At 35.6% G+C, this 22624-nt stretch overlaps 2 protein-coding genes across 4 annotated transcripts; both read right to left on the reverse strand.

Annotated features, from left to right (window-relative positions):
- Positions 1-451: 451 nt before the first annotated feature.
- On the reverse strand, positions 452-10409 carry LOC140747356 (elongation factor 1-alpha 2). 3 transcript variants are annotated; one of them, XM_073079761.1, is made up of 11 exons: positions 10283-10409; positions 8313-8532; positions 7905-8054; positions 7308-7527; positions 6598-6743; positions 5322-5454; positions 4959-5074; positions 4058-4147; positions 2906-3026; positions 2467-2633; positions 452-1875 (listed from the first exon to the last, which is right to left on the reverse strand). In XM_073079761.1, exons 2-11 carry the CDS (start codon positions 8484-8486, stop codon positions 1804-1806), a joined length of 1389 nt encoding a protein of 462 aa, XP_072935862.1. In that variant the 5' UTR covers positions 8487-8532; positions 10283-10409; the 3' UTR covers positions 452-1803. The 3 variants fall into 3 exon arrangements, with proteins under 3 accessions (XP_072935862.1, XP_072935861.1, XP_072935864.1); XM_073079760.1 differs by having other exon boundaries at positions 10223-10326; XM_073079763.1 differs by lacking the exon at positions 10283-10409 and adding an exon at positions 9069-9183.
- A 1009-nt stretch (positions 10410-11418) lies between these two features.
- On the reverse strand, positions 11419-22582 carry LOC140747357 (uncharacterized). Its single transcript, XM_073079764.1, has 15 exons — positions 22373-22582; positions 21658-21772; positions 21134-21577; positions 19349-21052; positions 19135-19231; positions 18785-19053; positions 18480-18670; positions 17880-18296; positions 17510-17637; positions 16572-16737; positions 15651-15887; positions 15145-15344; positions 14184-14337; positions 13498-13606; positions 11419-13238 (listed from the first exon to the last, which is right to left on the reverse strand). The coding sequence occupies exons 1-15, from the start codon at positions 22388-22390 to the stop codon at positions 13177-13179; spliced, it is 4311 nt and encodes a 1436-aa protein (XP_072935865.1). The 5' UTR covers positions 22391-22582; the 3' UTR covers positions 11419-13176.
- Between the last annotated feature and the right edge of the window lie 42 nt (positions 22583-22624).

Consider the following 22624-nt stretch of genomic DNA (forward strand, 5'->3'; position numbering starts at 1 on the left):
CAGTGGCTTGGCGTGGACACCAAAAACATTTTATATTGTATAATAGAATTGTGTGTAATTAATGGAGTATAACCAGACTGTTTATCTAATTATAACTATTTCTGTTTAAAATAAATATTTAAGTGCTCTATTTTTTTGTATTAATAAGATGAGCTTTATGCATGTTATAATAATGTATGCCTAATAATAATGTTATGCATCACATTAAAAAACACAGTATATCTCCAAATTTTTATACAATAGTGCTAGCTTCACCGAATGTTAATCTCTTTTCATCCTTACCACATCAAGCACCACGCCACTTGTTCTTTGTAATAATCAATCTATCCAATTTATTGTCAAACATCAAAATTCGATAATAACTGCCTATTGTATTATTAAATTTTGGTCCGACTGGAACATCCGACAGATACACGATTAATTTGACGAGGTAACTGTATAAGAAAGTCCATTTTTATATCAGTAGCTTCTTTATTGGTTTTATCAGGGTCAAGGTCTATACAAAATTATTGAAAAAATTACAAAGATACAGTTTAGCTTAAGATGAATTTCAAGTTTTTCTCCATATCTATGTAAGAATTTTTACAGGCATTCAAATTTAAATTGAATATTTAAACCTTTACACGTTAAGTCTATCTAATCCGTACACAAATAAATACTTCAGGTTAGTTAGTTTAACTAGGAACAAAAATTACATTACCTCTACCATACAATTCTCAAGCTTCTATCAAAACGTTCATAACGCCGTTTTTAACGTATGCTAACAACTACCGCCAGCCGGTTTAAAACCGACTGCTATCATTTTAAACACTCTTGATGTTTCCTTTCTCGTAATGTAGAACACTTTTCATCCTTATGAAAATAATACTTTTATATATTTCTTAGAAAATTTTTCAAACGCCTAATGTTACATCTAAAAGGTTTCATTATGATATTTTAAAATTAAAACTTTATATTACAGACGAATGCCAACAATTTAAAATGATGCACTTATGTGAATACGTATACTTACAAGTAAATTATAATGAGACCATAATTTTATCACTCAGATCATCCATTGGACAGTTAGAGAGAAAAAAGTAGATCAGAAGAAGTAATAAGTAATAATTAAGGAATTAGAAAGTATTTTCATTAACAATTTACTTAGACAAGTTTTATATAACAGATAGCAAAAATGATAATAAAAATCGTGCAGTGAAATGGTTTAAAAATTCAATCTCCTTTGCTTTTCCTCCTGAACTCCTTACGATGAAAAAATAAAACATAACGAGCTATCAAGTAAGGTAACTCAAACTTGGCAAGTAACTTACGACTAACATAATCACAAAGACATAAACTTAACACATACGAGTAACTAAAACGAATTAACTTTAAGAGTATATCGTAACGATAAATGCACGTATCGGGAACATGTGAGAGGTTACCAGTGAAGAAGCTCCGAGTGAGGGAGTGCGCTAAGGGATGCACACGGCTACGACACGACAGCTTTAATGGGAGTACATTTATGATGAGTGATGCAGCGTAACTGCCGTCTGGGGGGCGGCGAATGCGCGTTGAGTCCGCCCGGCCGCGCCTACGGCTTGGATGTAATAACCATGATCTTCTGAGATGGTGAAAGATCTTCCGAAATAGTTTCGGGCGCCTTGGAAGCTTAGGAGAACAAAAGGACGAAGTGAAGGGTACGGGAGAGGTTGAGGGAATGGGAGGGGAAGAGGAAGGAAAGGGTAGGGTAGGATGATGGAAAGGCGCTTGGTTGCAGACGACGGCTACTGACTGCATTACGTTGCTCGATGTGCCCCATAGTTATTTTTTCTTTTGGGCCTTCTCGGCGGCTTTTGTGACTTTGCCAGTGGTGACCTCCTTGAAGGTCACGCTCTGTAACAGAAGAAATAATGTAATAAGAAAAATGCATAGTTATAACACATAGTTGTACGAATCGACAGTTCGACCAAATATACTAACTTACATGCAGCACCTATGGTGGTTCTTTAGGTGGTGGTTCGTTAGTTTAACTAAAAATGATCATAGTAATGTACGGAGATCGAGCTGTCGACCTCTCGATCAAATGATCAAGTACCTAAGGTTACTGTGACTGAATTGTAATTTAATTTCCTTCATCCATATCCAGCTATACTATTAATACAATACTATTCAGTGCCAAGTATGACAACTGTCTAGAAAACCGCCTAAATAGGCCTAAATTTCTAAAAACAGCAGTGTTAGGCGCTGCTGTGTTCCGGTTTGAAGGGTGTGGTAAGGGAGACAGACTTTTCCGAGGCGTGTCAGCTTAGTCCTCAGGGGTAGCGGCGCATCTGTGGCCGACCTCAGGTAGGAATATCTTACCCAATCTGGGGTTGATTACAGATGTCCATGGGCGGCAGTAGCCACTTTCCATCAGGTGGACTGCATGCTCGTCTGCTACTCCTATATTATAAAAAAAGTACATAAAAGTACATGTAAGTATACCTTGATGACGCCGACGGCGACGGTCTGGCGCATGTCGCGCACGGCGAAGCGGCCGAGCGGCGGGAACTCCTGGAACGACTCCACGCACAGCGCCTTCGTCGGCACCAGCGTCACGATCGCCGCGTCGCCGGACTTTATCGACTTCGGCTCCACTTCGGTAGTCTTACCTGTTATAATATAATAATGTATTATATAAAGATGATAACATGCTTTCTTCGAATCAAGTGTGTTGATAGTTGAACACCAAAACAAAAAAAAAAAAAGTATAATAAATTCTGACTTTGATAAAGCATGTATCTGTGTTTTGTGCAAATAGCAAAGAGAAACCTGTCTAGATAAACTTATACTAATAGTACAATTAAATTATCATTTCAAAGTATATTATTAAATGTGCTACCCAGAAAGCCAAAAACGAAATAAAAGAATAACCGCTACACACCGGTACGGCGGTCGCACTTCTCCTTGATCTCGGCGAACTTGCAGGCGATGTGGGCGGTGTGGCAATCCAGCACCGGAGTGTAGCCGTTGCTGATCTGCCCCGGGTGGTTCAGGACAATCACCTGAATACAATCACAACACCCAATTTAAACATACTGACACCAAATACCTGGTACAGTCATGTAAGATTAATGGCCGCTCGGGGACCGCCGCTTTGATACATTAAGAACCAGCGGTATAGTTTATAGATAAAACACAATTATAGATCGATACAATATTGTTATTTTATATTGAAATCAAATTTGTCGGACTATCAGAATGTAAAGAAGTAGATAAAAATAAATTACATTTTTTTTCGTATAATACATAATTACTAAGTACATTGTATTAAAAATGTTATATCTTTGATATGCTAGAATTTTGCCTACCTTTTAAACTATGATTGATGAAAAGTAATATCAAATATTGGTAGCTGGCAGCTTGATAAACACTATATAAACATAATTTGTTAAAACCGGAAATAATGTATCTTATGAGTCATTTTTTGTCGGAATTATAATACATTTAAGTAATACGATATCTTAATCGTAATCCCCGGTAATCTTCCATTCAAGATAATTGTTTATTTAGCGTGAACAATTCTGTAAATACTAATTGCATTCTTTAGATATTGATTACGTACTTATATCACAAAGGAGTGCATCCGCATGGAGTTATTACGGTTATTTAAATATTTGCAGAAATCCAGATGTTAGCGGGATAACAAGTTAAAAAGTTGCCAAATAGCAGGCAGATACATAGGTATGTATATCCCAGATTCAAAATTCACTGGCAAGCATATAACTTCCATTTGGTTTCATAAAAATATTTTTAGGAACGTTAAGTTATTTTCGTAGGGGTGCCTATTCAATGTCTCAAAATTATTATACAATTTAAAAGTATTTATTATATAATGTACTTGTAATAAACTGTTAAAAATAATCTATAGGTGAATATTTTTTAAATTACCCATTCTTCTATTTTGCATAAACGAAACTGATTTGTAAGTGCTGTTCTAACGTCAGCAAATGTCATTGTAATCACGAAAACAGCATTTTTTATTTAAATAGCGATGATAAAAATCTACGATGCACTTTCGTAGTCACGTAGGTACCTGAGCGGTGAAGTCGGCGGCGCCCTTAGGGGGGGCGTTCTTGGAGTCGCCGGCCACGTAGCCGCGCCGCAGCTCCTTCACCGACACGTTCTGCAACACAATGCCGACGTTGCGTCACACCACCACCTACATAAACCTAAAACCACCTAAATAAAACCTAAACCACCTAAATATACCCAAAGTTATCTGGAAGAGACATCGCTCTTTACTCTTTATATATTTTCCCTTTACTCTGGAGTTTCTTTCACTCTTTGTACAAATACAAGACAATTAGATTGTAGTCATGAGGTTATCTGCATTACATCACGGTATTAATCTGGGTACTTAAGTATACTATATATACTTAAGTATATTGTACCTAAGTACCTTGTTTCCTATGACGAATAAATGATAGAACTAACAAAATATCAGAAACTGAACTGCAAAAGCATCTCAAAATCACAATATTACAATTACCAAATATAATGTACATTATTTATTACGTTCCAATTTTAACTAAACGAATCCGCTACTATGTCACCTTGTTAGTTTTTGTCGTGATTGAGTTTATAGATCGCATGCAAAAAGTTTATTTCTCGTTCGCGTGATGGTGGTACGATATTCGTTGATATTAGAAACTTAGCTGAAGCCTAATCTGGTAACCTCTTTCCAATGATCCTCATAACATAATTGCTCTAAATTCGTCTACTAAAATCCGTTGTCTTATATAATGACTTCAATAGTCCGCAGAAATACCATTGCTATGTGTATTTTCCTAGGTACTTAATAGAAAATCGTAAACAAACACTTAAGTAAATTTCCTTATGCAACAATATCAGTTTAAGAGCAGCCATCTTACAAGTAGCACGCATCAAATCTAATTAAATCCATGAGTGTACCTACATTAGTAGAGTCGCCTCACCTTGACGTTGAAGCCCACGTTGTCGCCGGGCATGGCTTCCTGCAGCGCCTCGTGGTGCATCTCCACAGACTTCACCTCGGTCGTGATGGCCGCCGGGGCGAACACCACCACCATACCTGCGCCACCATCGACACATCGTTATACATAACCGTCAACACGGATTGCGGAAAAGCATAGGATTACAGCGTTAAGATAACAAGAAAAAATAGTTTGACAAGATGTTTTTAAGGAATTATTCCGGATTTCAGAGTAAACTGACTCCATATTGAGGGCTACAGTGTCAATTTTTCTTTAGTAATAATAATAAAAATACATAAGTATAGCAAAACACAGATATTTAGATTTAAAAAATCCCATACGTACCGGGCTTAAGGATGCCGGTCTCCACGCGTCCCACGGGCACGGTGCCTATGCCTCCTATCTTGTACACGTCCTGCAGAGGCAGGCGCAGCGGCTTCTCCGTAGGGCGGGACGGGGGTTGGATAGCATCCAGAGCCTAGAAACATTTTCGTTGTTACACTGCTGTACCCTAACTTGCAACACTAATCCTCAGGGTCAGATTTACTACTTCGGGGCTTACGCAAGTAAGGTTCCCCCATAATAGAATAAAAACAAATTGCGATAAATACGAAAAATATACAAAATCCAATCTATTCAAATCGATAGATCAGCAAATTAAATGTTTTTTCAAACAGCGTTGACAGTAAATTTCTGAAAGATTTGGATGGATTTATTTTTACTTTAAATTCGGAAAATTTGTTAAATGCAAATTGAGAATATTAGAGCATAATAAGCGATCACTATCAAGTGCAGCTTAATATCGTACACATATCGTACACATACGAGTATATATCGGTTTCGCTAATACTTAAGTAATATTATACAGGTGTGCTTAAGTAACATTTATGAGGCATGGAGTTGTTCTCACGATGTTTCCATCGATTTCATTTACGTAACAATATAAGTAGGTAGTACTTAATATAAAATTAAATGTCAAGGGTTTTTATTTTCTTATGAGTTGCTTCTCGAAAAATAAAGCAATTGCAACTTAGTCAGTCTTAAGTCAGACATCTTTAATTCTTTAAATACTCGTAGTTTTGTAGATCTGCGTGGGTGCCTACTATCTTGTTTTTATTTTGTGAACATTTCACCCACACACAACATTCACAACCGATTGCTAATGTGAATCTAAAGTGCAATATGCTTATTTGTTTTTTATTATGTAGGAATATTTTAAGGTTTTTGCAACTTGAAATTATATTCACCTGACTACGCCTAAATTCGCCATTTTAATATTCATTGTTAAGTAAATTAAACTAAATAACTGAAAAACTGAAGACATCATCAACTACGCATAAATTCTGCTTTTGAAAAGCAGTACTTCATTGGAGATACTTAAAAGAATTAAGAAGCATAGTTAACAACTAATTGTAGGTACGAGTAATTTGGATAATACGCAACTACTAAGCAACAATTTTATATTTCCTTAAGTCTGAATAAGCCTAAAAAGCCAAATCAAACTTTGGTTTACCTAAGTAATAAGTGATTGTAATCTGAAACATTATGAGCATACAAGTTCCAGATACCTAATCATTTAGTGCCTGAAAAAAACATCAAAATTACAAATCCAAAAACTGACCTCAATCAGAGTCTTGCCCTCAACCTTGCCATCCTTGCGCTCGATGGTCCACCCCTTGAACCAGGGCATCTTGTCCGAGGGCTCGAGCATGTTGTCCCCGTGCCAGCCGGAGATGGGCACGAAGGCCACGGTCGCCGGGTTGTAGCCTGGCGGACCAGTTCCCGTGAGTTTTATGTGGTGACGTAGTAATGCGCCAGTTTCGTGCACAGTACGATTTGGATCATGTTATGTAATCGTGTGAAATGTGAGTATTTATGTTTTAGGAATATTTGAGTTAATAAGCATAGGTACTTTTGTTATGATAATAGTTATATAAGTAGTTAGTCATTATGTCACTACTTTCCATTATTTTTTTATCTAGTTCCTCTCGTTGCTTCCCACGCCCATGTAAATTTGATTTAAAAAAACTTTTAACTCCATGACATTCTATAGAAGGCCCTCCTCTACTATGGATACTACACAATCTTTCCCAAAGTTTAAAATCAGTTCAATTATTTAATCAAATAGACGGATATTATCACTAGACTGGAGTTTTGAATTTATTTCTCCATTTCTCCACGTTTCTCCAAAATGCTTAAGAAAACCTAAAAACGTCGGTCGGGTAAAAAGAAAAGTCGGGTAAGAAGAAAGAAAGTCGGTTAAAATTGTCTTGTTTACAAAAACTGAACCACGAAAATCTGCTAATACAACTGTCAGAAGAAACCGCTCACCAATCTTCTTGATATAGGAGGACACTTCCTTCTTGATCTCCTCGTAGCGCGCCTCGTGGTAGGGCGGCTCGGTGGAGTCCATCTTGTTGACGCCCACCACCAGCTGCTTGACGCCGAGCGTGAAGGCGAGCAGCGCGTGCTCGCGAGTCTGGCCGTTCTTGCTGATGCCGGCCTCGAACTCACCGGTACCGGCGGCCACGATCAACACCGCGCAGTCGGCCTAACAATACGTTCGATTATTTTAAATCATTGCGCAATTAAGTTAGTTACAAGGAAACAGGAATGGAGATGGAGAATTGGAAATATCTAACACTAGAGCCAACTTATTCGCAAGTGATCAAAATAGAGTAATATTACTTATTTAAAACTAAAATAAAATGTATTTTTATGAAATTCAAGTAGCGATGAGTAGGTGCTTAGTAGTCTGTAATCAAACCCGAATGGAAAATTCTTAACTGAGCTCTAACACCGATTCAGAGACTTAAGACTGCCTTGTGTACCTAAATCTCGACAACATTGTGGCAAATGGACACTTTGTTGCGAAATACGCACTTACTTTTGATACTTTATTAGACGATACGCGACGCATATTCTTACCTGCGATGTCCCGGTAATCATGTTCTTGATGAAATCCCTATGACCGGGCGCGTCGATAATGGTGACGTAGTACTTCGCAGTTTCGAACTTCCACAGCGCGATGTCAATGGTGATACCGCGTTCGCGTTCCGCTTTTAGCTTGTCCAATACCTAATTGAAAAATATGCATAAATACGTCATGTAAACAGTAATCTGAAAAAGTATGTAGACATTTAAAAGTCGTCCTACTTTCTTATATTGCGTTCTAGTTCGAAGGGTGTGGCAAGAAAAGTTGAAAACTCAGTATACCGCATGCGAACCTCTGCTGGTAATAGATTTCCACGGGCTGGAATGATTATTTAATTTGAAAATGAACTGCATATCTACTGGCATTTCTATTAAAACTAAAAAGGAAAAAATGATACATACCCAAGCGTATTTGAAGGACCCTTTGCCCATTTCCTGGGCCTCCTTCTCGAATTTCTCGATAGTACGTTTGTCGATACCACCACATTTATAGATAAGGTGGCCAGTGGTAGTCGACTTGCCAGAATCGACATGGCCGATCACGACGATGTTGATATGAGTCTTTTCTTTGCCCATCTTAGTTGTCACGAACGAACGAAGAACGGGGAGTCAATGAGAAAATCTGGTCACCGAAAATACAAACATTTTTATTTTGTCTCCTGTTTTTGATTACCTACCGTCTAAGTACTCACAGATGTCCTAGTAAGGTTGATACGTCATTTTTAGAAATATAGACAAGTAATAGTACGTTTCATTATTGGTTAGGTACTACGTTGTTTTGTAATGTCCCATATTCATCTTGCAAATTCATGCACCTACATTCAAGAAATGTAATAATGTATAACATAACTAATACTTCTTATTATGCGATAGACTTTCAAAAAAAAACAAAATGAATAGGAAGTAAGATATACAAAAAGAACTATTCTCGGCCGAGTATTATTAACATCCCTAAGCACAGGGTGTCTATCGACATCTTCAAAAGAAGAGAGTCATTGTTATCATCTTCAATAGGCGAAACAAAAGCATCTCTACATAATACCGACACACCTTCAATAACGAAACCGGTCAATATGTTATCGGTCCCGATTACTCCCGATACGACACACCTAAGTACTATGATGGATGCGAAAATTTCCTTCTAATGCGCATGTTTACCTTTAATCTTCCAAAAATGCTTTGTAATCTTTATTTATTTACCTTATAGATAAGATACTACAAAATTATACACGTAATGTTACGTTTAGTGCCGCAAATGCACAGATGCACTCCAGTAAGAGGCATCGATTAAACTAGCGGCTGAAATCCGGGACGACAGCGCCGAGCGTGCGCACAGGACGTCGGGACATCGATAAAGCCAGCCTGCCTCCAAATATAGAATAGACTAAGACTATACCTTTTTGTAATACGCTTACTGATGTACTTAGTGCCCATCAGCTATCAGAGACCGCAAGCAAAATAATGACATCGAGAAAAGATTGTAAAACAAGCACTAAACTTTTTAAAACCTAAATTTGTTGAATTTTATATTTAAAAATATTTACAGTAAATGTTGATAAATTTTCTTCATCTAAGTGAAGAGATCACATTGATGATTATAATAATACTGCGCGGAGTGCATTCATTCTAAAATTAGCGGAACAGAGCTTTAGATAGATTTATTTATACGGATGTGTTTGCAAATGACATGCTTGTGCTTGCAGAATTAGAAATAGTATGTCGCACTATGAACTACGTGGCATGCCATGTGTACCACGACGCACATGACATGTACCGGCGCGATCTGCCTCCATCTTGTGGATCTTGCTGCAGCAGTTTTATATCAATCCATTAACATCCCTAAATGATAATCACATACTTAATACTTAGCAAAACTTCATTATTGATTGAAGAATGACAGTCGTGACATAAAGTTAAGTATGGTCCGATTTTGAATTTAGAATTTATAATGAAATACAGAAACCATGTCATTCAATAAAAATCAATACACAATATTTCATCGCCCTAGCGTAAGGAGATAAAACAAAAACTGATTATTTTGGTACGAATTGGGGAATATGTTAAATTGTATGATTTTCAGCTTCAGCTCCAACGTAGGCCATAGATATTTCCGAATAATTTTTATGCACACAAGATCTGTAAATGAATTATTACTTTCACCATCTTGGGTTTTCTTACCTTATACTAATAGAAATTGCGTAATTTTAAAAAATACTACCGGCACCCCAAATAAAAGCAAATATGAGTTTTCACACAATATCTTCAGGAGTACTTTATATCTTACCACTTATATATGTAAAATAAAAGCTTACCGGTGCTCTTTCACGACGTTAAATACAGAATTGAAGCGAAAATATGAGAAAAAAGCTCACCTTCCGGAGCTGCAGTCACGAATTTTCAGAGCTGATTTCAGGCATGCGCTGTAGATGCTTCACCCGGGAAATGCAATCAATAAAATCAAATACTCTTCTTTTAAAATTATAATAGTTTCTTTAAAATATTTTAACAGATATTAAAAGTCTATTTCATTTACAATTAATAAACTAATTATTTACTTCAGTATTATATTGTAAGTTTTAAAGTTTTGTAAATAAAGTTACATATATGACTACTAATGGAAAACCGGAATTACGCCTCTACTTTTTCTTACCGTGGCTATACTCTGTACTAGATGAGCTTAACAAAATATGCTGTTATAAACTTCAAAATTAAATTCAGTTAATTATTACGGAATAATTAATCAACTAATTCTCATGTTATGATAAGAATACGTATATCTTTATTTATGTTACTTATGTAACATACTCCTATTAACTCTTTTTTTATCTTTTTAACTTCAAAACGCCTCCCTTTGTACTCTGGCGGCACCACCGCCACACCTATATTATTATCTACCTTATAACAGCAGTGTTAGGCGCTGCTGTGTTCCGTGTTGAAGGGTGTGGTAAGGGAAACATACTTTTCCGAGGCGTTCCAGCTTAGTCCTTAGGGGTAGCGGCGCATCTGTGGTCGACTTCAATTAGAAATATCTGGGGTTGATTACAGATGTCCATGGGCGGCAGTAGCCACTTACCATCAGGTGGACTGCATGCTCGTCTGCTACTCCTATATTATAAAAAAAACTTCAAAACGCTATCTGTAAATGTTTTGTAACATGAAATTTAGACTTCAGCCAGTCTTATACAACGCTAACTTGCCACAGGGTTTTACATAATTTTGGCGTTTGGTAATAAAAATAAGTACAGTGGGAACATAATAACGCAATAACAAATAAATTAATTGGACCAAAAAGCATGCATTAACGATTGTTTGGGTTTGTTGAAAATTCTTTTATTTTATTGATTCTAGTTAACTGATATTTATCGAAACCTGAACCATTTAATTCTGCTCAAAATATATACTTTGCACAAAAATGTGTTTATTTTATCTTAGATAAGATCAAAATAAAAATAAAAATCATATATACTTCAAGTTTATTTGTAATGTAGCGTAATAAAACAACACCACGAGGCTAAAAATAATGTATTCATTCCAATTATTAAATTATACATATTTAAAATTTACCATTAATTCTTATAGTAAATGATAAAATAATAAATTATTCATTATCCATTTCATTTAATAATAATAGAATATTTTTATGTTATGCTAACTATATTATATTCTAACAGAATAAAAATGATAAATGAAATAGTTGTGACAATAACATTCATTACAAATTATCGCCGGCAACTTCCCTCGTCTAGTTCCTTCTTATTACAATAAGAATTGTAATCCTAAATGGCCTCTTTCGTGTATGATACTTATTCGCATTTTGAGTAAGTAGATAGGTATATTCCGCGCCAAACCACTAGTCCGATCTGAAGTTGCTTCCAGCAGGTGTAGGCATACAATTTGCTATGGCGACGCGATTCATTTCTATTTTCGGAGCGGACTACCAGTTTTACGCGGACTATAAGTAGAAATGACACTTTTTTGTATGGCCTTTTATGTATCTTTATCGTAGCAAGTTATAATAACAATTAGAGAAAACAACTTCTCAATATGCCGTTATACTGCATTGATCCATTATTCTAGTATTAAATACATGAACATTAAAATATGAAATATGTAAAAAAATAAAATATATGATGTGGGAAATGAATTTAATCTACTGCAAATTTATTGTGTATGTCTATTTAATTTAATAACATTAAAATATAAGAATTCCAAGTTTACGCTGTTTACGTAATCAATACACGCTGGTAACATAAAAGTAGTATTGTAAAAATATCTCCAAATTATAGTTACTTGCAATCTTTTATCTAATCAATCCATTAGTAACTTTATTTTTGCATGATAAAATAATCGTTTAAGATTCGATTATCTCAGTAAGTAATATTCATGGAAAAATAGGAATAAAATTATCAGTAACATTTATCATCATTCTTTTTACACTTTTTCTAAAATACGCCAATCTCTATAAACATAGATATATTAACAATTGTTGAATTTATTATTAAAATCTCAACTCTACGCCCATTACTTATTCTTTGATTGATTCTACCTCACCGAATGCTCATCTATGTTTTCTTCTACGTAAATATAACAATACAATATTGACACCTGCCAAACTTTTAAATACTTTATATTTGAACATAAATGGGCAATTATTAAACTACATTAAAAAGAAATGTAGGAATTTAATTTTACACAGAAATATAGTTTTTCTCCCTATTTAATATTCGATTCTATGTACGAGTAAACTAATATATTCTTTACAACTCCGCTTTCCGGCACAACTGAGGGCACGAGCTTACAACAGAGGTGAAAGGACACCAAAGCAATACGGAATGCCAAGTGAACACACGTACTTCATGAAGTTGTGTATCTAAATCCTTTCTAATTCTATTGATCGAATAATATTATCATTACTCAAATCGAAAGTTACATTAGAATTACCTACTTGTATTATCTTGTTGACCTTAGCTACTTCCTTTTTGGCGATACAATATGATATCAAAGGTTAAGTATACATTTATAATAAATAGTAATCATTGTAATAAAACGACAATAAATATTGCTCAATACTAAAGAACCAATTATAAACTAATTAAGTAAAATTCAAGATATAATTAGATATTACAAAATTTAAGTAATAATTAGTCTAAATGCTTCGATGGAATTTATTGTAACACATTAGTTATAAAGCGATCAGTTTATTTGCAATCACAGTCAATTCGAATAATTTAATTGTGTAATAATTTGCGATGTGGATATGATTGTATTACTTTCCCCCTGGCCATGGCAGGTAGCTTCCCCAGCTCTTATTCCGGTTCGGGTCTAAGCCTGAAAAAGGACAAACAATTTATATCGAAATGATTATTCATATATTTAATATTCTGAAGAATATGAAGAACCAGCAATCTGGCTGTATAATGGACCAAGAGGTTAACTACATTGTTCTGAAACCTCATAATCTGCTAAAAGCAAGTAGCAAGTTAATAATAATGCATTTGTTTTTACTTTTAAGTAGTTATTTGGGAACACAGTAACCACTAATTTATTAGATACTATGACTCAATTTTTCAAGTGAGAAAATAATTACCTTTAGCAATTGCATGCATTTTTTGCGTCTCGTCGGGGGAGAGCGTCAGTATCTTTTGCAGAACGGGCACAAGCCGGCCGCGCTCGTCGCCGGGTGGCAAGGTTAAGAACTGAAATAATGTTATTTTTGTCATGTCATTTGCCTGTTTTAAAATTCTTACCTTAAGATTTAAGTTTGACATTGATGCCACCGCAGCCCAACTACAAAGAGTTCTACATAGCGTGGCAGTCACTGCGTTGAGATAAGTTTGCTATGTTTCGAGAGATGGCCCACAACCGCTCATCGATCGCCGTGAGACGAATAACATATATTTTTTTAATCTTTCATACTTTTTTATAGGCGTAGTAAGGACGAGCCTGTATGCGCAGAACATTCTTATTGGGAATGCTGGTCATTGTTGTTCTGTGTCTGTGAACATCTACTCAACCCCCTATCGGGCTCTGCCCTGGGGGAAGCCGTTTACGCTCCTCCCGCACACCTGATGTTTACAACGGTATGCAGCCACACACACCGCTGTCCATCCCGCGGTTGCTTTCTGGACGGTTCGAACTCCCACTCTTGTCGCCCGCAACCGGGGAAGCCCCCTTTTAGTCGCCTCTTACGACAGGCAGGGGGTATTATAGCCCTATTCTACTCCCGGGACTACAAGCACACGTCTAACCTACCGCTATATTATAAAAAAATACCTTAAGCGTGACGTTCTTCATGTACTCGGTGTTGTGCGCGGCGGAGGCGTCCCCGCGCACGCGGCGCAGCTCCGCCTTCAGCAGCTCGCTCAGCTGCGCCATGCGCGCGCACTCGCGCTCCGACTCCGCGAGCAACACCGTCACGTGTTTCACCCTGCGAACATACCAACGTGAAGGTGGTAGAACCCTTTGTGGTTCGACTCCGGCGGCACCACATCGCCACAACTGTTTCTGCCTAATAACAGCAGCGTTAGGCGCCGCTGTGTTCCGTTTTGCAGGGTGTGGTAAGGGAGACAGGGAGGCGTTCCAGCTTAGTCCTCAGGGGTAGCGGCGCATCTAAGGCCGACCTCAGGTAGGAATATCTGATCCTATCTGGGGTTGATTACAGATGTCCATGGGTGGCAGTAGCCACTTACCATCAGATGGACTGCATGCTCGTCTGCTACTCCTATATTATAAAAAAAATAATCTACCGTCAATGTCTGTTCTACAAGCGTTAAAAGTTAGGCGTTAATACGGCTGCAAATGTTTTAGTCTATCGTTAGTCTCCCCTTCTCTCTCACCAACCGATCAACCCTGCACTATGCTATTTCAGCAGGAATTTGTAGAAAAAGTTACGAGTTATTGGTGTCGGAGATCGCGAAACCACTAACCCGTAAGTTTTGAGGTTTGAGTATGTCTAATTAGAAACAAACATGTTTGAGAACATTCCATCCTTCATAAATCTCTCTATGTTTACCGTCTTTATACTGATTTCCAGAGAGCTATTTAAAGTGGTGTGTTTTTCACCATTTTTCCGTCGCCCACACCAACTCTATTCGTGGTGGATACTTTCAATCAGGTAGCCGATACAGGTAATCTTGTTTTAAGTTATTGAGTATTCGTGAGCGATATTAATAAAATTGTTACATTTATAAATCTAGTTATTTACTGATCTTACACATAGCCGAACAGTACAGACCTCTGTTGCTGCGCTTGTAATTTGCGTCTCAAATCTGAGATCTCCTGCTCTGGAGTGAAAGACAGAGAGGCAGTATCGAGCGCGTCATCCTCAGGAACGCCTTCCTCGAGGAGCCTCTCCAGCGGCACCGGCGACCGTCTACTACTTCCGCTAGTTAGGAACGCCTTCGATAACGGAGGTGATGGCGCTGATTCTGATCCCTGGAAGGACAATGGAGATAAAACCACAAAAGGCACAAAAAGTTTATTACATAATTAATTATCCTGATACGTAATATAAATAGTTGCAGAAATATTTCTTCAAACATTAGTAAGGTTTCATGGTATCAAAGTGTATTGTAGTTACTAACAATAAAGTAGAAACTTGTGGAAAGTATCACAACATAATTAACTATTCTACTTTGATCCAAATAATTCGTCATTATATACAATTCCTCCATAATTTCCTTTAATAAAAATACATATTAAAATTGTTAAGTCAAAATTAATAAACAAAAATTGTCATACCTCGCCCTCCTCCCTCGGTATAAGAGAGACGTTGATATCCATCTCACCATCGCTGCCGTCCTCCTTAGCTATGACGGGCAACATGTACTTATCGCGGTTGTCCTCCGGCAGAGGCTTGCTCAGTTTTGCAGCCTCTTGAAGGCTGACTATTTGCTTTGTAAAGGACTCAGTTTCTTTCTGTAGTTTTGTCTCCAGGTCAGAGATCTGAGACTTGTAGCATTGGGTTAAAGTGGTAATCTGCAAATGTAGAAACAACTTTTAAATAAACCAAATGCGAATATCTAAAAAACGATAATGTACTGAACAGAGCGCATATTAAAAACTTAAATGTAACAGAATTATTTAAGCGTAATGGAATTTGCTAATGTCGAAATCGAAGATAAAAATGGCTCTATCTATACGAATTTAAAATTACCTATGGCGAAAGTATTGCGAGACCCGCCCTATATTTTTCTTTAAATCCATTTCATATAATCCATTAAGTTCCCTGGGCATGTGAATTCGATATTTCAATTTATTTAAATAACGTATTTAACATGTACCGTGTATTCTAAATCCTAGTGCTAGTGCTTTACAATGCTACGTGACGAGCATTCTATCTATTTTGTACGAGTATAATACTAATGGTAATGATGATAAAAATAAAGTCAATGACTATTGTATTAGCGTACTCTAGACGTTATCGTCCGCGCTAAACTTCTAGTCCGCTCTGAAGTTGTTGCGCGCAGGTTTAGTTAGCATAAACGCCGTAACGTAAGGGCACACTAACGCAGCTATGTACCCGTGGGCGAGAGCGGGCAGCGGACGGTTGCCGGGGGGGGGTCCCGCGCTGTCTTCGTCCCGCTGATATCTACTACAACTTGCTATTGCGACGCGACGTGTTTTTATATTCGGAGCGGAGTAACAGTTTGCGGAGTGTACCTGCAGCTTGTGCTGCGCGCGCTCCGCGTCGAGCTGGTGCGAGAGGCGCGCGAGGTCGGCGTGCAGGCGCGCGGTGCGCTGGCCGGCGCGCGCCGCCTCGCCGCCCGCCTCCGCCGCGCGCTTCCTCGCCGCCTCCAGCTCCGCGCTCAGCTCGTTGCACTGATCCCTACGAATGGAGTAATCATTTATTTTTTATAATATGGAGTAGCACACGAGCATGCAGTCCACCTGATGATAAGTGGCTACTGCCGACCATGGATCATCTGTAATCAACTCCAGATAGGATTAGATATTTATACCGGAGGTCGGCCACAGATACGCCGCTAATCCTGGTGACTAAGCTGGAACGCCTCGGATAACTCCCTTACCATACCCTTCAAACCAGAACACAGCAGCGCTTAACACTGCTGTTAGTAGGCAGAAATAAGTGTGGCGGTGGTGCCGCCGGAGTCGAACCACAAAGGGTTCTACCACCTTCGGCAAATATGATGAAATGAAACTTTCGTTTTTTCGTTTATACTCTATAACTAATCAATAAACCACACGTTACCTTTTTCTGCCTAATAATGACAGTGTTCAGCGCTGCTGGCTTCTGGAATGAAGGGTGTGGTAATATTTAAAGTAATCCTTACATGTAACAGAACTGTGGCTGACTTCAGGCATGACACTTATCCTATCTGGAGTTGATTACAGATGTCCATGGGCGGACATAGCCAGTAACCATCAGGTGGACTGCATACTGCATACTCGTTTGCTATTTCAATATTAGAAAAAAATACCTCAAATTTCGTACTCTGTGACATGAAACTAAGACAACATACTTTCATCCAGGAAAATGATACATATTTCGTGGTTATGACGGGAAAAATGGATACTGCCTAAATTTTTATAAATAGTCTAAGAGAGAAATAATGTTTAGACGAAAAAGTGAAACTTACTGTAAAGATGTGTTTTTCGCAGTAACTGTTTCTATTTGTGCTTTGAGTGCAGCAGCTTCTTCCTTCAGCTGTTCTTCTTGACTGTGATCAACAGTCTGATTCTGTCGTAGAACCGCTTGAGCTCTTACCTGTAATACCAAAGATATGGAGTACATTATGACGATTAAAAATAATTTACAGATTATTATTTAATAATTACATAATCAAACAACTTTTTGACCAAATCTTGAGATCTTTTTTTCTTGACACATGTTTTACATATTACTATTTCTTGGATCAGAATAGTCACATTTCCTTTTAAAACAATCATATTCATTATATCTATCACAATTAAAAAATGTAAGAATCTAAAATGTCAAAAATAACATACTTTGTAACTTGTATATTCAGTCTTCAAGTCAGCGAGCTCAATATTCGCCACCCTCAGCTTTTCGTCTGCGCCTGCACATTTAAACTCTAGCCTCTTTATTTTATTGTTTAATTCAATTTTCTCTTCTCCTAAATTCATAATAATTTTCTCCTTCTCACTGATCAAGGCAGTTGTCTCTAAATCACACTCCTCATTCTTTCTCTTCTCATCTTCAAGATCTTGCATCAATTTTACGATGAGATCCTTCTTTGAATTGATTACATTGTCCTTCTCTTTACTATCCTCAATAGCATGTTGCAATTCTTCTTTTATTAATCTATTCTGTGTTTCTTCTGTCTTTATTTGATCCTCCAATAATTTTATTTGAGTCTTCATTGCTGTTATTGTTCCTTCTTGTGTGTCAATAGTAGATTCCATCTTAAAAATATTGATATTATTAAGGAACATTTTCATAACAATTAATTTATTACAGGTAAATTATATTTATAACTTCTAAGAACATGACTGTGGAAAATTTTAGCAAATTATGATGTTCTACTTTAATGTTTAAGGGAATATTTCATAAATAAACAGTAAACTGCAAATATGTACATCACTAACCTGCACAATTTTCTTTTTACTTTCGTCCATTTTAATAGTAAGGTCTTTCATGGACCTTTCGTAATCCTCCATTTCAAGACTTAATACATTTTTCTTTTTGACGTCGCGAAGGGCTTTTTCCAATTGTTCTTTTGTGCTTTTATGTGCTTCTATCTCAGCATTTAACTGCTGACTTGTAACGCGCAATTCGGCTAAAAAAATTAAATATATGGTATAACTCAAATCTTAAAATTTTAATCCTAATTATATTTAAGTGATTACTATAGTTTAATTACAACAAATTGATATTACAAATATTATGTTACCTTCTACTTTTTCCAAATTTGCTGAAACCTTTGTTGATACTTCAAGATTATCGGTTAAGGTCTTTACTTTAGCTTCAAGATCAGATATTTCAGATTTTTTAATATGAGCATCTTCTTTTGGATGACTGTCTGCATTATCACTACTTGCTACCTTGTCATTAATCATTTTCTTTAACTTGGTTTTTTCTTGTTCAGATATTTGCAACTGACTTGTTGTTTCATTTAGTTTCTTCTTAAGTTTTAAAGCAAAAATTCTTAATTTAGTGTATCTGTAAAAAATAAAATCAATCAGAATTATATTCTTCTCCTAGTTTGAGATAAATGACGTATTAAAGTCAGTTTCTACTTACTTATCTTCAAATGTTTCATCCAAATCCTTCATACGAGCATGTTCTTCGGCTTTAGAAATTGTAGATGTTGACATGTCGTCGTTGGGTAGATCTACAACTAAATATTCATATAAATTAGTAACTATTGTGGTGGCAACAAATAGACTAAAATACTTAACAAGTGTACTTCTTCAATGTTACTTAATGATAAATTATACTGAATAGAATTACTTACTAGAATTTTGTTGCTTTAGCTTTTCAATGTCCTCCTTCAAACTTGTTATTATAGCATCTTTCTCAGCAACACATTTAAGAACATTGTCTCGTTCAGTAATAATGTCTTCAGTGGCTTTATTATTTTCAATTATTTTATTTTCTACTTTCCTAAGATCCTCTTCTAACAATTCAATTTTCTGCAGCAAGCCGTCTCTTTCGTTTTTAACACTGTCCCTATCTTTCTCTAATGTTTCCATTAGTCTTTCTAGCTCTGCGACAGCTTTTTGCAATTTAAATATAGCCTCTCCGCGTTCCTTTAGCACCTGATTTATTTCTTTCATCTCGTTAAGTAGTTCAGCATTCTCAGTTTTATAACTAGCCAGTTTAGATTTTGCGTCCTCATATTCCGAAACAAGACTATCGAATTCTTTTGATTTCACTCGAGATTCTTTTATTTCAGCTAATAATAAAGCATTTTCTTGTTTGTAAGCAGACAATTTGGTTTCTAGTCGAACTATGTCAGCTTGTAGGGACTCATTTATTTCAGAATAATTCTCCGAATCATCTTTTGGTTGTTCTAACGAAAGTTTTAGAGTATCTATCTCTTCTTTTAACAATCCGTTTAAGTCTAGCAAGTCATCATAATCTTTTTTGGCTTTATCAAGTTGTTCTTGTAATATTGTAATTTCATGCTTCACTTTTTCAGAGTCTTTTTCTTTTTCTTTCTTATATTCTTCAATTATCTCACACTTTTCATGTAGTATGGCCTCAGATTTCTGTTTTACTTTTTGTAATTCTGATTTAATTGTATCAGCCTCATCTCTCAATGCTCTATTTTGATTTTCTAATTCTATTATAGTATCCTTGCCAGTTAGCTTTTCTTTTACTAATATTGCTTTTTCGCTTTCTAAAGCTTTAATTTGTAACATTAATTTTTCGTCTGCCATGTTTGACTCTTCTTTTGCTAGAAGGCTTTCGTTCAAGTGTTTGTTTCTGTTGTTTAAATCTTCAACATTGTGTAATAATTCATTATTTTTAGCAGATAATGTTGTTATTTGTATGTTTACTTCCTTTAGGTTATCATTTAATAAATTATTTTCATTCTTTAGAGTTGTGTTAGTTTCTTTTAAGATATCACATTTAGAATTGATTTCAACCAATTCAGTTTTTAAAGAAGCACTCAGATTTTGAAGACCATTCAATTGTTCTTCTAGTTCAACTATTTGTGATTTCAATCTTGAATTTTCGTCATTTAATTGGTTTACTTGTGAAATAATACTTTCATCATGGGTTGTATTTTGAGATGATAGTGAATCACTAAGCTGCTTCTCTAGAATTTGCAATTTTTCTTTTAAAGAAATATTCTCATTGTTTAATTCATTTATTTGGGTATCTAGGACTTTAGACGCTTTTATAATTTCATTTTGCCATTTCGGTATATTCTCTGAATACTCCTTGACAGTTTTTGATAAAATATATCTAGAACCTTTGAGTTGATTGATACATGCTGCACACTTTAAAATTTTGTCTTTGTAACTTCTCAGTTTAATATTTGCTTTTTCTTTTTTGAGTTTTTCTGATTCATATAACTTAATTACTTCATCAACTTTGCTGTCATAGGTATTTGTTAATTCTATGTTTTTGGCTTTTTCACTCTCATTAGTACTTTCCAGTTCTTGTATTCTCTTGTTAAGTTCTTCAATTTTACTTTCAAAAACTGTATCTGAAATATTTAATACAAATTAATTAAATAAGCAATAAACAGTCATTATGATAATAACTGTTATTAATTTTATTTTGATACCTGTTTGAACTTTTTCTTCAAGTATTTGGAGTTGTTCTCTCTGTTGCAGGCCGATATTGTTAAACTCAGTTGTTCTGTTCTCAAGTTCTGTTAACTGATTAATGAGTTGCTCATTTTCTTCTAAAAGCCTGTTATTTTGTCTTTTTAGTGAAATAATTTCACTATCAAGATCAGATAGCTTTTGAGTAGCAACCACAAGACTTTTGTCTTTTGTAGTTAATTCTGTTTTGTGTTTTTGTATTTCATCTAATAATGCATTGCATTTTCCATCCAGACTTTTTATTTTACTCTTAGCAGCATCTATTTCTGTTATGTATGATAGTTTCTGCTCTGTTAGTGAATCCACAAGTTCTTGTAATGTCTTTACATTATTGTCACTGGTATTTTTAGCTGTTTCACAATTTTTCAACTGAGATTTTAAATGATCACATTCATTTTGTATATCTGTAAACAAACATTTATTACATTACCAAACTGAACCATATGTATTAAAAAAAACTGAAACTAAACTCTATGAACTATACCTGATTTAGCTTGCTTAGCTTTTTGGGCTATGACCAGTAAGCCCTTACATTTAGCAATCAATTCATCTCGACTTAAATCATCAAAAGGACTTTTCTTAACACTACCTTCCTGATCCTGAAACAAAATGCATCATTCCATCATGAAGTATCAGATCAGATACCAATCAAACATCCTGGATATATATGTCAACCACTGGTCTGCTACAAAACATAACATTACGCTCAAAATAGGAATTCAGTGCCTTTTATCAATTTGACTGCACAAAAAGACATTATAATAATTATAATGTATGACTTTTAAACTTTCCAAATACAAATGTAGTAATAGCCTCTAAAATAACTAATGAATGAACAATTTATTGTCATGTGATTACAAATCTGTAAAATTTTCACTGACTAATTTAGCACAGGGACAAAGTTAACAAGCAGGTCATTCATTATGTGTAATATCTACAATTTTCATCAAATGAAATCACAAATAGTAATACTTTCATTTTAAATACAAGACTTTATTCTTGATTACACTTTCTTCTTTCAACAATCAATGGGAAAAGATGACACAGTAACCACTGATTGCCACTTTAAACATATAACTTAAAGGAACACATTTCATTCAAGAAGATATGCATTAGAAGTATATATGTTAATATATTGTAATGAAGTTAAAATTAGAAAGAAGTGAGAGATAACAATAATTTCAGTGAATTAAGTTTACCTTATTTTCAGACTCCATGATAAACACTTGTGGAAATTATGATACTTCCATTTAATTAGATTACTATTGTTCTGAAATTGTAATGCAAAATTTTAAAAACAATATTTATTTGGTACTATACTCGTATGTCTGTAAAGTTGAAAAAATGTGAAATGTTTAGAAAAATATAAAATGAAGATGATATCGTATTCATATCACGTCATATCTGTCAAATTCGAGTTCTGACATAATTGACAATACTGACATTTGCTA

The sequence above is a fragment of the Epargyreus clarus genome, unplaced genomic scaffold, assembly GCF_041222505.1.
Source record: "Epargyreus clarus isolate Ecla_fem2 unplaced genomic scaffold, WU_Ecla_fem_2.2 ptg000014l, whole genome shotgun sequence".
NCBI classification, from domain to species: domain Eukaryota; kingdom Metazoa; phylum Arthropoda; class Insecta; order Lepidoptera; family Hesperiidae; genus Epargyreus; species Epargyreus clarus.

Excerpts from the sequence above, each read along its gene's own strand:
- LOC140747357 (XM_073079764.1), bottom strand. Across the intron at positions 18,671-18,784 it reads AAATTTGGAAAAAGTAGAAG|CCGAATTGCGCGTTACAAGT; the intron begins GTAACATAATAT and ends TAATTTTTTTAG. Across the intron at positions 15,345-15,650 it reads TACCGAGGGAGGAGGGCGAG|GGATCAGAATCAGCGCCATC; the intron begins GTATGACAATTT and ends TTGTCCTTCCAG.
- LOC140747356 (XM_073079761.1), bottom strand. The coding sequence starts at position 8,486 with ATGGGCAAAGAAAAGACTCATATCAACATCGTCGTGATCGGCCATGTC. Across the intron at positions 6,744-7,307 it reads CTCCTATATCAAGAAGATTG|GCTACAACCCGGCGACCGTG; the intron begins GTGAGCGGTTTC and ends CTGGTCCGCCAG. Across the intron at positions 4,148-4,958 it reads ACGTGGGCTTCAACGTCAAG|AACGTGTCGGTGAAGGAGCT; the intron begins GTGAGGCGACTC and ends ATTGTGTTGCAG.